The sequence below is a fragment of the Limanda limanda genome, chromosome 22, assembly GCF_963576545.1.
Source record: "Limanda limanda chromosome 22, fLimLim1.1, whole genome shotgun sequence".
Classification (NCBI taxonomy): Eukaryota; Metazoa; Chordata; class Actinopteri; order Pleuronectiformes; family Pleuronectidae; genus Limanda; species Limanda limanda.
Genome location: NC_083657.1, coordinates 7976386 through 7993151, shown reverse-complemented (window position 1 = coordinate 7993151; position 16766 = coordinate 7976386). Strand labels below are relative to the sequence as shown.

General features: G+C 43.5%; 1 protein-coding gene across 1 annotated transcript in view; it reads left to right on the top strand.

Moving 5' to 3' along the window:
* LOC132996091 (regulator of G-protein signaling 12-like) overlaps positions 1-16766 on the top strand; it is a 34906-nt gene that overhangs the window by 6560 nt on the left and 11580 nt on the right. Inside the window, exons 3-5 of the mRNA XM_061066412.1 lie at positions 13520-13541; positions 15078-15247; positions 15949-16041. Of these exons, the coding sequence (XP_060922395.1) occupies positions 13520-13541; positions 15078-15247; positions 15949-16041 (285 nt within the window). The remainder of the gene's footprint in view (positions 1-13519; positions 13542-15077; positions 15248-15948; positions 16042-16766) is intronic.

Below are 16766 nucleotides of genomic sequence, written 5' to 3'. Positions count from 1 at the left end.
CCAAACTAAAGCTCTCACCTTGTGTGACTACAAGCTTTTACATATTCAGTGATAGCAGCGCAGGAACAAACTTGACAGGTGTAAAGTGTTTGGTTTCTGCGGCGCTTTCTAGCTCGTGTGTTGTTGTGAAGGATGTTCTGAAGGATTCTGCTCTCAGGCCAAATAAAAACCACGATAAGCTCTCAGCCAGCGCTCGCATCTGGACTCACAAGGACACCGTGAGACTATCTTGGAGTTCACCATCAGTGCTCGGGCCAGACCCTTGTGGATAACCCCTGTCCGTGGCCTCGCTGCCTGTTCTGGACGAGCCCGGCACAATTTTGGACTCGTGTTGCTCTTTCCATGGTTGGCGGCGGTGTGCGTCACAGTGGCCGGCCCAGGAATGAGCAATGTCTTGTTGTTTTTCTTCACATTACAAAGACTCTGACGCGTAGCTTTTTTGCAAAACCCACGCACCCACGAGTCAGAACAGCACACACGTAATCTTGTGCCTTTCGCACACATTTGGACCTGAGCTTGTCGAGTTCAATTGAGGGAGAAGCTTCTTTTTGATTCTCTGTTTGTCTTTGAGGTGACTGGTTTTCTCCCCCTGCGTCCTGTGATGAAGAGATTCCGATGTTTGCTGAGCTATTGTTGTCACTTATGTCTGTGCATGTTCTAGAATGTGTTGCTTTTTACTTTATTTCCACGCAGAAATGTTCTTCGCCCAACTGAAAATGCCTCCCCACATCCCACCGCACCACTCCACCACCACTATGAGCCGATTCCTTCCTCCCCCTTGTTACAGGCTCCAAACAGATGCTTTGCAATTTTTACAGAGATGACACCATTAGCTGGGTGCTGTGTCTGTATTCACACTGACTCTGTTCTCTGATGTGCTGCTGCATGTGAATTGTGAAAACATCTGTTAACGTGAGTGCACACTGTTTTATTCAGGCGTACCCTCGATGTCTGCCGAGAAATTTGGGGCACCTCTTCTTCTTTCTTCTTTTTTCCTCCATGATTGTGAAGTTTCTCCTTTCAGGTGCGGAGACATTAGCAGCTCTGGTTTGCACGCCTGTGGGTAATAGATCTATCCTGTGGGCGTTTCGGAAAACCAAGAGAAAGCATGAAGACACAGAGGCGGGGAGGGAGGTAAACAGAGAGGAAAGGAGGAGGAATTTACAGCAACGAGAGAGAGGAGGGTGGCAGAGGGAGGGAGAGAGAGAGAGAGAGGAACCGGCAGCAGAGGAAGAGAGAGGGAGCTTTTGAACTCCCAGTAGCTGTCAGGATTGCTGGCTCCCCTGCACGCTTTCTCGTCCCCCGGTTGAGCTCTCTCTCTCTCTCTGCGCTGCAAACACTGACACACACACACGCCCGGGAGCTCCAGCGGATGGACTCGTTTACACACAGCAGGCGTGTGGAGAAGCGCTGAAGACGAGCCAAACGCACGCACACAGCGTCATACATGGAGCAAACTTTAACTCTCAACTCTGTAAGTCCTTGTCATGAAAATCTTGGAAGTCTTCATCTTTCCGTCTGTCCTCACTTCTCTGTTTTGGCGATGCCACTCTCATCTTTCACACTTGTGGTGGTATCTTCCCTGCCACCGTTACTTCTCCCTCTTTGGGCTCTTTGTGGCTCCTGTTGTAGCCTTTGAGCGGCATACAGTGGTTAGCTTGTGTGGTCTGTCAGAGGAATGTTTTGAGTCGTGCCAGCTGAATTCTCATGTGCTTTATGGTACACACAGCACTGCTGTATACAGCGAAATGTGGCGTAGCTCCGACATCAGGATGCATGCTGACTTTAAATTAGACCCAGCTGTACTAAAAGGGGTTTGTAAAGTGACCCCGGATTATTTTTGTGAACTGTATGAGCCTTTGAATGATGTGCGCTCTGCTGTACTCGCTCTGAGAGGGGAAGCCTTCTCCCTGTCAGTGGGTGACAATGGGAGAAGTTAAATTCTCTGAGGTTATGGCTGTCTGATAGAGTTACATTTCCAGGGGAATCTTCAGGAGCACAGTATTCGCATTGGTCATGATACAGCAAGACATTAGTTTGAACTTGAAATGGTTGCCTGTGATTTTAGCTTGCCTGTGTTGGCGTTGTGCTGACATGTCCTCGCTCTGATTCCCCGGTCTTATTATACACTTTTCTCTTTGCTCAAATATGTCCTGCTTTTGTTGCTGCGTGATGTTTTTAGCTCAACTATATTGCATTAGTTATAAAAGATTGGATGCCACACTTGATTATGTTAATTAATCGGTCAATTATGGATGAGGTTGTTATGACTTGAGGATAGGAACCAGAATAGTGTGTTCCGGTCGATCAGCTTTACAGGCAGGAGAAAAACAACGCACTTCTAACCGACATCACATGGCCGGCTCTGGAGTGTGGGTGGACAATTGCACTCACGAAATGTGTCCTTAGGCTAGCATTATAGGATGCAAAGACTAAGCATCCTGACATTTTCTAAGTGTCTCCACTATATGATTCCTTTTCTCCTTCTCCTCCTCCTTGCGAGACATTTCACTGCGATTAATTGTAATTTTGCTCTCTTCAAACCCACATACTGGGAAAAACAGCGCGTTAACACAACAAAACTTAGTCCTCGAGTAGTTATTAAAACTGTCCGGCTGATTTTTTTTCGATGCATGAACGTGCAACAGCCAATAACCCGATGACCAGATGTGGCTGTGGTTGCTGAGTTTGCTGTTTGACCGAGCTGTAACCACGGAAAATACCCGCTGCCTCGCCATCTCTGGCCGGAGACGCACTGCAGCTCCACTCTTGGCTGTTGTCATGCAAAAAAAAATCGCTATGACATCATCTATCAACATCCATGATTATGATGTATCTTTTTCAGTAAACCACATATCATCATCTGTTGATTGGCTGTAGCAGAAGCTGCCTGTACCATGATGTCTATACATCTGATACACGACTGCCGGGAATGATTCACCACTCACTGTTTATCTTCCTCAATTGTCCTATTATTACATTTCTCTGCTTCACCGAAAGGGAATCTCCTGCCAAGGGTGTGGAGGTTACTCAACTAGGAACGGCTCAGGACCTGCCAAAGTCTTTTATCACCTCCCTGGTAACAGTTCAGACATGTCTGGGATAGAGCGAGCTGCCTGTCGTGTTCAACTCTTTACCCCACACCTGTAGCTCAGACAAGCTGACGTTGGTTTGCATTGAGCAAGACAGACCTGTCTCATTAGAACGTGATGGGATGGCAGGGAGGCCCAGGGCTGAGTGTGTAGCTGGTATCGTTGTGGCCTTGAATTGGCACAAGATGCTCCAGAATCGGGCCAAGGTCGCACTGTGGGAGTCGTAAACATGGATTGTCAGGGCAGACAAGTTCTCCCTGTGATATTGTGAGGCTTGGCGCGCCTCTTTGGCAGTGTAAACACTAACTTCTCCTCGTGCACTTTTTCTATAAACATCATAATCCCGCGGTCAACATGAAGAAATATATAGCTTCGATCTTTCGGTTGAGGAAAATGCCACTGGCGTGTTATGTCCTGCACCATGAGTTATTGTGCTTTTAAGTGCTTTTAAAGGCAGTAAATGAAAAGGTTGTCCTGAAATACAAATGATGTAGTGCTAAATAACTCAAAGCTCTACACAAAGTGGGGGAAGCAAAGTTATGACAGAAATTAGAAACTGTCTATTAGGAAGGGTTATGAATGTGCAGACAAGCCCTTTTTTTTTGCAAAAGTAAAACTCACAACAAAGTATTGTATTACCAGCTATTAAGCTATAATAATACTGTGAGCATTGTCAGGATTTTGTAATCATGCCAAATACCAGTAGAGATTCAGTGTCCTCCTACAGCCCTCAAACTAAAGGGATGGACTTAAGCCAAGCTTGTCCTCACCTCTTCCCTAGTCTCATCCATCCAGCTAATGTTCCCTGCATAACCAATAGGATTAGTGCACCCCCGTAAGGTCAGGAGGACTCCCACAGGAAATAAACAATTATGCCAGTTCCTTGTCACAGGCATTAAATAGCCTTGTACACTCCCGGGAGGCCGATATGCATACAGATCTCAGCCTGATCATCACTCAAACCAAATGTACCCAAGCACACAGACTTTTCAAAACAACACACACTCGGTGTTCGTGTAAGAACGTGTGGTGGAAAACGTGGGGTGGGGGGTTCACCGGGCTAATTATAGGTGTCAGGTTCCAGGTTGGAAAGTCCGTTTTCTTGTGGTTTTCTTTATGGAAGACAAGGAGAGCAGCAGCAGGAGGGTGTGGTGGCATCTAATGTGGTTTTACCCACGGAAAGCCCTCCAGCCTCATGTGTACGCAGCCCTTTTTCTATGATAATAAATGGGGATGGGAGGGGTCTTGGTCTCCGGTTCTAGTTTCGCTCTCTTCAGTGATTCTATTTTCGTGGGATCCAGCTGTGTTGTGCCGCTCTTCATGTGTGTTTGTCCAACACAACAAGGGGAGTTCATGTTGTGTTTCAACGCTTGCGATAAGGCTTCACAGTTGTTGTGACTGAGGTCGAGTGTCTGCTAACATGAGCTGAACAGGTTCAGACAGAGTGAAGATCAGAATTGACATTGTTATGAGTTGGGAAAGAGAGATTCTGATACTGGTTGGGTTGCGGCAGCGAGGAGGGCAGCGAAGGGACAAATGTAAACAGGCTAGCACACCCTGTCAGATCTTTATCAGCAGCAAGTGGCACACACACACACACACACACATATGTGCACCCACACACAGCAGAAGCACTGCGGAAATCATAGTAATGCCACGTTAATCCAGACAGGAGTCAAGCCATACCCATCTGCTGGGGCTCACCGGTTAGCTTTGGGGAACAGGCAGTAGATTACGGCTGATCAAGGGGATTAGGAGATGAAACGCACCGTGACGATGGTCTCTGTTTGCATGCAAATCGCTCGTGTCCTTAAAGACACAGAGAGAGCCCCTCATTTGTTTACTGAGCGGATTACGTTTAAGAGTCTGGACCCTTTACTCGGCTCATGACACATGACGTTTGTTCACCCAGCATCATTATAAATTCTGAGGTAGAACATTCATATGTTTGTTTAACAGGAAAATCCCTTTAGTTTATTTGTTTCTAAACCAAACTATTTAGAGAGCCACTTAATTTAAGCACCCGATTCAATTGTTGGGCCCTGTTCAGACCTGGTATTAAAAGTCCGTCTCTGGTGATGAATTTACCCAAGATGCATTGAGGACGCCAAGTGAGGTCCGGGGTCTGGGACACATGTGACCACATTCTTTTAGCAGCATGAACACACGTGTCCTCGGTCCATTCAAGTATACTACATCCACTGACTACCTAAAGTTTAACAATTAACCTAAACGTTTATTACACTTCTCAGTCTTTCCCATCCATTAATTTATTTGTGGCCACCTCCGCAATATTACCACTGACTGCCACATTGATTTTCTTGTTTCTTTTCACTGTTTCAAATGAGTAAAATCGTATTTCATTTTGGAGCGGTGCAGAGCATTGATTCACGCAGCCCTTCCTTGGCCTGTTCTCTCTCAGCCACTCTTTCTCTCTGTCATACACACACACACACACTCTGTAAAGTAATCTGCCTGTCAAACTCAGACTGGTAAAAAAAACAATTGGTCTTTGCAAACAGAAATGACGTACGTGTTATTTGCATAGGGAGCAGGGAAGTGAGATCCAATCCCATGTGGGGAGAGGAGACACATTCTAAAGCCAGGTGTGGACTGACATGAGAGCTGTTCATTTGTGATTGGATCACCAGAGACAAATGTTAGTACCAGGTCTGAACTATAGACTGTATATAAAGCTGGACGACAGGAATTAACTTCTCCCTATTGTACAAAATATCCTGGATGCGGTCGCCGCCATCTTTTCCTTGTGACATGGTGTTTAGCCACGATACTGCGCTCCAGATTGCTGGTCAATCATGATGCTTCACCCAGTTTTTACATCATCAAATATCAAATTAAAACCAAATTACTTCGGTGTGATAAGGAACTACCTAAACAGACACCATGTTTTAGAATATTTGATTTGACATGTGGTTCTACTTCTTTAGTTTTTTAATATTACAACCAAAAGTGAAATAATACAACTGGCATAATTTGTTAGGCTCTTGGGACCAGAATAGGATTCGTCAGTTACATGTTGAAATGTTTGATATTTGCAGAAACGTGACGATAATGTGACTGTATGACAGGAATCAAAAGAGTTTCACAGCCCTTGATGTATTGGACATAATAGCAAAGGAGACTCCTGAATTGTGTTCATGTTGTTTACCATTCCTGGTCCCGTAGCATCACATAAGCATGCTGACCTCAACAGATCCCTGCTAATGTGATAGAGTGTCTGGCATATTTGTGGTGACAAACAAGATTACCCTCAATAAAAACACTGGGATCCACTTGTTAACCACCAGAAATCAAATACAAGCTTGTCTGTCGTCTGCCTTCACTTATCTTCACTTGGATATTGTCGAATGAGTTTCACAATTCCCTGAATCAGTCTGACTCCCTCCCTCCCTCTCTCACACACTCTTTGCTTGGTTGGGAAAGAAATGTCTCTTCCATCTTATCAGTCACCGCACCCTCTCCCTCCCTCCCTCTAAAGGAAGTTGCCTCCATGCGAAGCTCTTTCTTGATGTTATTTTCAGGGAATAGTTTGTCGTCCGCCGCAGATAGCAGGTCCAGATTATTTTCCCGTCCTCGGTCAAGATTGCCTGGCGGAGAGCTTGACATGCAATTAGGTCTTGTGACAAGCGGCGCTCGTTGTCGCCGTGAAGCTCGTGTGGAAATGTTTTGCACATTGATTTAATCAAGCGAAGGCTCAGAGCTCACGTGAATCCTTTTTTACTTTGTGGCAACAGGCTGGATTTCTCGGAGCAGCAACACTGGAGAAAGCGCCAGTGAAATGTTTCTGTCCTGGAGGCATTTTGCTTGAAGAGTTCCAACATGTTTCGCTCCTGTTGTGAACCTAGAGATCTGCTCACCTTGCTGTAGCCACTCTCTGCCTCAGGGGGGTCAAAGTGCAAAATTAGAGCTGGGGGTCTGAGCCTTCTGCGTTCTGTGATTTTCTAACCACAGCTATGGATGACTCAGCTCAGCGCCTCGAATAGCTTCTAATTACTTCAGGACAGATTTAATCTGCACATGAAGGCGCACATGCTTCAGTGCTACAGTTCTATATTAGAGCATTACGTATATACACTAGTAATTATGTGCACAATACAGTGTTTTTTAATAAATAACCTTTTGTACAAAAATTATACAACATATGTGGTGGCGAACATCAAACGTGACTTTGGAAAGCTACTGCCAATTACAACTCATGAAGAGAATAGACCCTCCAGAGTTTTAATTCTTTATTTAGTATATTTAAGATGTTCCTGGAGCTGTATCAACACTGTCTAGAATAATTTTAAATGTTTCCAGCTGTGAGAGCTCGTCTATTTCTGTTGTGCTTTGTATTGTGGGACAATAACGCACACAATGAACACCGATTATTTTGTCCCAGTGAGGAGCCCACAGGATTTCTTATAGTCAGACCGAAACATGCAATTATCTAATTCATCCAAAAAAAAGAAGCTTAAAATGCTAAATATGTAGAGAATTGGATCCAGATATTTTCTGGAGTTTGACTTTCACATATGAAGAGTGCAGCAAGACATTGTGTGGGTCAACAGGGAAATGTCTGGAACTTGGGGAGGCACCTGGGGAGAGCAACAGGAGGCAGGTCATGATTTACAAATCCCTACATGAAAGCACTGTTTTTCTGTACAGCACATTACTTTACAGGTTCGATAATGAATTGTAGCTACAGGTGTTTTTTATCGGCCAAAACATACAATAATGAATAAAGCTTTGTGATGCCTGATTTATAATAACTGCAAATCATATTCTTCACATGAACAGACATAAAGGAACATGTTAGTTCGAGTCCTGCACAGCTTTGGATGATATGAGACTCAAATCTCTCTTACTCAATAACTAACTAATACTTAATAACAGGTGCTGACAGACACTTTATCTATAAACTACACAAATACATCTTCTTCCATCCGCACCATCAATGGGATTTTCTTCTGGATTCATTTTGTCTTATTAGCGTCCTTCTTCTGAGTCTCTGAATCGCTCTCGACGGGTTTACTCCTCTCACTGCCAATTTTCTGCTGCATCATGTGGTGTAATGCCGTGCTGTCATTTGTTGAGGGACAAAGTAGGAGCTGATTTCCCTAATGACAATGCTGCAGAGTCGATGTCACTTTGAAGTGGGATTGAATTGGCGTATGAGCATCGTGAAGGCATTTTCAATAGGATTCATCGCGCAGACGCCGGCAAGTGGATCACTATCCATCATTATCCCTTTTTATGCATTATCTTTAGATTTATTTGTGATGTGTACAATTGTAGTGATTTGTGAAATGCAAAAATTCCTATAGCCATTAAAAATGCAACTCAAAATATCTGTCTATCACAATCTGGTGCAACACATGAAAGTGTTATTTATCTGCATTTGTACATTTCAATGCAAACACAGATCTATACAACCCAGTGCATACACGAACAAAGCCCCTCAGATGCAATCTCTGGTTTGCCCAGTCAAACCATCAACACAGGCGTGCAAATATTACAAACGTCCAATAGATCCAAAGGGGGAGACCATGTAAAAATCCAATTAAACAGGAGAAATCTACCATGAAAAGCGGTCTGTTAATAAACGCCGTATCTCATCCATTATTTATGGCAATATTAAGTCCAAAGAACACAAACACGTTTGTTGGAAAACCTCAGAACACAAGGCCCCATTATTCAAGAATAATAGTTTCTCGAAATACAGAGATTTAGAAGATATGTGGAGGCGCGGAAACACAGCGGAGTCGAGGAGCGATGCCAGAATATAAAAGGAAAGCAAAAAAAATCTATATTTTCCTTTTCTCGTACGTGAGCTACTTGGCTCGCAGGAAACGCCAATTGACAGGATTTCGGCTGGGCTCATAAGAACTGGTGCTTTTTGACAGCGGATAATGAAGCCCAGAGTTCAGCTAAGAGACGACCAAACTTTTATTTTGATTAAACCAAATCCATCTGGTTTCCATTTAAGTTTCGACTGAGTACTTATTTCTGAGAGAGGGGTGGGGGTCCCGGACTGGAAACAAAAGGGGAAGGCCACTGTGGTTTTGACATAGCAAGCGTGTGTTTTTTGTGGCAATAGTTGAGGGTGGTGGGGGGATTGATTCATCTGATTCCTTCATGCCACTGTGGCACAAGCTGTATGTATTGTCGGCGGGGTTACCATGGTAACAGCTGCAGTGTAAGGAAATCTGTCTTTCCTCCTTCATACCCCCACCCTCCTCTTCTTCCTCCTCTCCGTCCAGTACCTTGTCAGATTTCAGCTTCCTTCTCCCTCCCTCTCTTTCCCTCGCTCCGACTTGTACAGACATGGTTTTCTGAGTTTTGGGTGGGGAATGTTCAGGTATTCTTTCACACACTCACACACACATACACACACACACACACACATATTCTGTCTGTGTGCTGCTGGTGTAGCAGACTAGGGAACAATGAGTCTCAAAAAGAGACTTTCCTTCAAGAGGACCTGGAACTTCGGCACTGTAAGTAAACTGTGGTTTGCCGCCCAAGCCTCCTCTCCCTCCACTGTACGAAGCGGTGAAACTCGTTTTGTTAAGTCAGCTGTTTTTCTCATTAATTTCCCTCTTTGTCGCCGATCTCTCGAATGCTCTGAACAGCTGTTTGAAGCGGTGGGGAACTGTGGCTGTGTGTTGACTTGACTTTGCTTTGGGTGTTTTAAATCAGTGTGTTTAACAGGGTTCATCTCAATCCAGATTCTGACGGCAGGAACTTGCCTTATCAAGAAAAAACTTACTTTTAACAGATCGGAAAGTAACTCTGTAAGAAGAGCTAATGAGCTGCATTAACGTTTGTGTGAATGTTGTTTATCTTTTAACCAATTTGACTAGGTCAAGTGTCGGCCACGTATAACCGTGTTAATGACCGACTCTACAGCTAATCGATTAGTCACAGGGGTAAAAATAAATCTTCGGTTAGTCTTTGCAGCATATTTAACTTAAAGTTAATTTATGGCTATTTTTTGATATGTTCACATTCAACTTTTAACACAAAGTTGAAGGAGCAAGTTGTGTTTGCTGTTGAGCTGTGATATACAAACTGATGTTTGAACTTTTGGTTTGTTTAACAGACCAGACAAAGTATTATGGTTCCACACATATTAAATCAGTGAGACCCAGCAGTTTTCACTTGGTTACGTGACTTCAAAGTTGGGAGACAGTTTTCACCAGAGCCCGACAAATTTATCAGTTAGACCATTCAAATCCGCCAATATAAGCCTTTCATAGACATATTAGTATAGTTTTTATGTTTGCATTATGAAGGCTATTATTTATCTAAATAAACATTACAGAAAAGATGGGTATTAATGTTTATTCTATCATTTAAAGTTGCTTATACGTAGTATCTGTGCTTTATTTTTTCCTTTTATAGTTATTTATATTAGATTTTATTGTTAAAACTTTAAAATATAATTTTTGGGTATGTATACTGGCCAATATATATCAGTATTGGAATTGTTTTACCTCCTAATATTGGCATTGGCCCTGACTCTAGTTTCCACCGATGACAATTGGTTGGACAAGGTTATATCGACCAACCAACCAACCGAACAACCCTACATTTAAGACAAGTGTGTGTTTCAGTCCTGATGTGTCACTTCAGATCACACACACATCAATCTGTCGCTGTGCTCATCTACGTTCCTGTAGCATGTGGTGTCTTGAGATGCCAGACTGCACGGCGTGGGGGTTGTACCACAGTAAAGCTTGGAAGAGCACTTTCCAACCGAAGAGCCAAATCCTGCTCTTTTCAGAGCCGCTGGGAACTCACTGTGACTTGAACTGTGATGTTGTCTGTTTGCTTGATAACATCCCAACATGTACGGCACTCGGAGCGATTCCAACTGTGAAATTGGATATTTGCAATCTGACCTCCAATGAAAGGGATCAAAGAGGGCCTGCAGTGCTGCAGAGCCACCCACGGTGGAGCTGCTTGTCACCAGAGGTGTCGACGGAGGAAGCGTATGCGGACAAGAGGGGATGGTGTGGATGGGTCAGCACTTCAGACTCATTGTGGGGGACTTGTGGTCAAGGAAGCAGTTACGACTTTAAAAACACTCTGTGGTGTGTGTGTGGTCTAACCCCTGCTGCCTCATACACACACACACACACACACTCCCTCTGTATCTTTGCCAGCTCTACCTGCTCAACTTTAAATTATGTGTAATCATGTTGGTGTTAGTACTTAAACAATTAGTCAGTCAGCTAATTAGCTGATCTACAGATTATTAACCAACGATGATTTATCATTTAGGTCATTTATCAAGTTAAAGAGCGACGTTTCTGTGTTTTCCTCCCATATATAAATACGTATTTTCCATTTTATATCATCTCATATGGAATGTTTGAGGGGTTTATATTGTTGATTGGAAAAATCAGGCCATTCGGACATTTTGTTTCTACAAGTTCCTGCCATTTGATAAAGCTTAGATTTATATAGCCCCATTCAAGGTACCCAAGGCCACTGTAAAGAACAAGAAAAGGAACAAAAGCAACTAAATGATATTGCATTTTTATTACATTTGTTAAGTTGCTCAGGCGTGTTTAACGCAACTCATGGCATGTGTGTCATCGACATAATTCTCCTCTGACACACGCATGATTTACAGAAGCTTAGCTATGACATCATTGCTGTGTGCCAACGGAGACTTCATCGGGATTTATTGTGACTCTCCCACTTGTTACTGTGCGTATCGCTGAGGAAGTTTCGTTCCTTCAAGACGTAGATCTTTGATATCATCTCAGATGTAAAATCTCTCCATGTGGAGGCTGAAGAATTAGCAATGGCTCATTAAGAATTGACAATCGTGAAAATACCAATTCATAATTTCAATGTCCCGGCCTGGGAACCCCTTTGTCCGCTAAAAAACAACATTTACGTCACATTGTTTGATGTCTGTCTTGTTCTTTAAAACAAACCGCAGTCTCAACACTCCATATATTTAAGGTTAGTGGTTTAGCTGTTTTTAGATCCAAAAGGGACGGACAGATGGAGTGGGTGTTCTCTCTTCTCTCTCTCCTCTGTTTCAGCCTCATGTTGGTCTTCGTGCTTCCCACCCATGATTTTGGGTGTTGACTGTACGCAGCCGGGAGCTCCTTATAGTCAGCTGCAGCCGAGTTGTAAAGGGGCTGTGACGGACAATTAGTGGTTTAGCGGTCTGATAGAGTTTTTACATGTGGTCACTCCCAAAATGGAAGCAGGCAGCACATGACGGAGGTGACGTCCTCGGCCTTCAGATCACCCGTTGAAGAGCACGACATGACCGGACGTGTTCTCAGGCTCATTGATGAGGCTGAAACTTGATAATGACAACAACACTTACCCTTATTTCCTCCTACAAGGATGTCACGTGATCATCTGCATTTGTTTGTGTGTCTGTTAAGTAGCAGGAAATGTGGTATTGGTCAAGGAAGAACCCTTTAAATTGTGTTGTGGATCCAGATCAGGCCTTGTGTCCAGGATCTAATTTATTTAATATTTATTTTAGATCTACAATCCAGTATTATACCATGAATCACACAATGTACCTACAGCTCACACCAAAGCTTAGCTCTGGTAATTAGAGCCTTGTTTAGCTGCATTATCAGTCTTGAATATTTGCACTTTGAAGTGGCAGCTCAGCAAACACTCTTCTGGAAATAGTCTCCACTTTTCAGATGAATCCTCCAACGCACAGATTTGTACTGTTCTTGGACCGAACCCTGAGATGCGCCTCTCATATCCTCCCCTTCAATTTATTTACGATAACAGCTTCACAGATTAGGCGTTAAATCTCTCTTTATTAGCCAGACCAAAAATAATGCAGACAGGTTTTTACAGAAGCCCGAACGCTGGATAAAATGCATTTTAGTATTTCTGGAGCCATCATGAGATCTTGGCATCATCTCTTGGCCTTAATTACACACCAGTTACAGAAAGTTGTCACCGTGAAACCGCCATGCTCACCAGGGGGGGTGGAACTGTTTGGCGTCTATTCAGCAACATCTACTCATGCATAGACCACTCACTTCCTGAATTAGCAAGTGAAAGGAGAACCATTAAGGCCAGTGATGGCCTCTCAAGCAGCTCAGCCCTGATGAGCTCTGATCTTTGTGGCTACAGTTTGCAGGAATGCACACATTCAAGCCTGAGAGGGAAATATAAAATGAGGGGTGGGTCCTGGTATGGAGGTGTGAACAGCTGTGTGTGGGAGCAAGCAGGGGTCCACCCACTTACAAATGAATGTTTTCTAGTAGCACACACACTCAAAGTCACATTCTTACACACACCTCAGAGCTACTGGTCAGATGCCTGGAGAGACGCTGCTGTCCACACAGCATTCAGCCTCTTGTCTGAGTACAAGAGGTCATGAGAGCAGCTCCTCACTCATGTCTCTCTTTGTTCTCTTTCAGTCTGCTGCTTCTTCAGATGGCGGTGAGTACCATTCTTATACTTCCACTTAAAAAAAAATAAGAAGGAAAGCCTAAGCGTAAAAGTGTAGTAGAGCTCAAGCTATTTAATGGCCCAATTGTGATCTTAAAGCTCAAAGTAAACAAAAGGCTTGTTAACCAGATTTTAAAGCTTTTCCTCGTTCATTCCTTTTCACTAACACTGAAACGTTTTCATCCCCCTTTTTGCTCATATTGCTGCTCTGGCCATTTTCTCCTGTGTCTGCATTTTTATTTCTCATTTTCTGCTCGAGTCTCAAAAGAGGACTTTGTCGCCGCTCAATTAAATGGTCTAATAAAAAGACTTTTAGTGAGAATGATGTATGCATGCACTGCAGGCAGCATGCCTCATTAACAAAGGAAGTTTGTTGAGCGTGTTTCGGGTCACAGTCGGTTCTAGCGTGCATGCTGTCTGGTCCTTCCCTTTCATAGCAGTTAATAACATTTGCTAACAGGCCGACCGAGGCTGCGGTTGTGGACGCGCATCTCCGCTCTTTTCACTGTGGATGTGGATCAGACATGGCTGTTTGCTTTCTAAAGCCATCTCATTAACTGAGCTGCACACAATGTGGTAAACAGGCATCTCAAAAGCCTCAGTCCTAATACGTTAAACCGAGTCCAAACAAATGGCTTGTCAGCAAACTGTGGACAGAAAGCGACACAAGGAAATCAGTCATCTGGCCTGTTTCGTCACAGCGAAGAAGATAGTTCACCGCTCTTCAAATTGCACTTTGAAAGGTCATGAAGAGGCCACATTAGAACTTTATTTTAGATTTAAACTTGCTTTATTTCACAACGCCACAGTAAAATCTCAGTGAATTCAGCATTTCTAGCCTCAATAGAAGAGATAGAGTCTGTAAATAGCAGTTGCCCATGCCAACCGTTTAACTCTCTCTCACAAAATGACACCAGGCGCCTGTTTATCTGTAACCAGCTCTATTGTGATCCTTTTGTTTTGTTTTGACTCTGCACTCCCTCCCTGCTCGTCCTTCAGCCCTAAAGTGGCCATCTGCCACCAGCATAGCAGGTACCGCAGAGGAAATGACTCTTTCTCCACTTTAGTTGACCCCCAGCTCCTCACCCTGCATGTCTCCCTTCTCTCGTCTGTGTCCACTCTCCTTCTTCTTTTATTCCTCTCCCTCTTTGTCATGCATCCTCTTTTATCACCCGAGTGGCATCTGCTTTTTCGCTCCTTGTAGGATGCAATCAGATGTGTTGTGCTCCACACGTCCCTCTAGTCTAGAGCTAGCAACATTAGCACCAGAGCCCGAATCTGATGTATTCGATTGTTTTAACCTATGTGCATTTATGTAGTTTGTTAATAATGATATTAGTAATAATAGTGTTTAGTTAATCATATCTTTAACAAGGTCTAGGAAAATAGATTGGAGCTAAATACTACAGATTAGTTTTTCTCAAAGATTCAAAATTCGAAGGGCAAATAAATGCAGATTAAGGGTTATAGCTGTTATTTTTCCCGTCGATCTGTCTAAAGCTTTGCATCACTCTCCCGCTCCTGCAGACTACAGTGGAGTCCAGTTGCAGGGATGCTGCAGCCAGAGCAGCCTGAACAGCAATGGCAGTCTTCCAGGAGCGGGCAGCCGCCGGGGGGTTCCAGAGCAGCGCGTGGCCAGCTGGGCCGCCTGCTTCGAGCGGCTCCTCCAGGATCCAGTGGGCGTGCGCTACTTCTCGGTAAGCTGGGTAGAACAAGTTCAAGTGGATTGAAAGTTTGTGGAGTGCTGGTGAAAACAGCTTCATGATTCAGATGTAAGAGCATAACACAGGGAGTCCGTGATACAGTTTAGATCTTCAAATTCTGATTAATTCAATGAAAGCTAAAGGAGTAGAAAAGTTAAATAAATATTAATTTGTACTTAGAGACACGCAATGTAAACTTACAGTAAATGTTTTGTCTTCCCTCACCCTCCTCCCTCTATTCAATTATTTACACACAGTAATTACATTTTGTAAGTGTTTCCTCTCTGACCCGCATGTAGTGCAGTGATTTGAGAGCTTTTCTAAACAAATCCTAGTTATGTATAAATTCAGAATAAGTTCAAGTTCAGAGCCAGTTTTCCTTTATGTTACCAAACCTCCCACATAAAAGATGTGTGTTTGAATTTAGCCCACAACACCTTCAGAAGGCTCCACATTAAGTCCTGGCGTCCCAGAACCACCTCCCTCCTCACCTTCCCTCAGCGCTGATCAGAGCCGCACTCGCCCACGCCATCCTGCGCCCACACTTACACCAATTTTGGTCACAGCATAACACAAAATAATGTTCTCTCCTCGCTAGTGGCTTCAGCAGCAGAAGCAGCAGCTCTGGGAGGATGTGAAAGTGATCAGCACTTTGAGATCAGAGAGAAACTTATTGGGATTTTGTGTCTTCACAGGAATTTCTCAAGAAAGAATTCAGTGAGGAGAATATCTTGTTCTGGCAGGCCTGTGAATACTTCAGTCATGTCCCAGCAACTGATAAAAAGCAGGTAAGTCCACGGTATGCAGCTACAGCTGCAGTCAAAGCTTTGTGGTCCAATGTGAACTGACGCATTATGAACTAAGCATTTAAAAACTAAATACACAGTGGATAAATTATTATTGTCTTAACAGCAGTGGTTTCCAATTTAAAACACATTAAATTCTGTTGGTTCATTTGCATTTTTTTTGACACCTGAAGGAATCCATGTTTATAATTTCTTATATTCCATAAATAATCTCTGCTCCCTCAGGCTACAGCCACATTTATATTTATACTTCCCAACTGTTGCTAAGTTTATGTCTGGCGTCCACAGTATTCAAACAAAAGTTTGAAAACACCCGCATTCGCCTCATACTAATGTTGAATCCAAAACATTGTTCACACTCAGCGTCAGTAACAGCTCCACCTCGGTGTGGATCCAAAAGAAGAGATACCTTGTCTTGTATTTCACCTTTGCTGCTTTTCCTTCATAGTATTTTCTGAAACCAAGCAATGAGCTTCAGAGTAGACAATGTGCTTCCTGTTTACACCGGCATGCACATGCCTAGTTTATGTGACGGGTCACATGCTGTAAATTATCAGTTGTGTTATTATAATGTCAAGGAATGATACAGAGCTAAAGCACAGTTTTAATACGCCCTTTTGAAACAAACTCGTTCTATGGATGGAGCCTCATGTTTATCTTGTGACCACATTTGTGGGTCAGGACTCCCAGGTTTGGATCCACTGCTT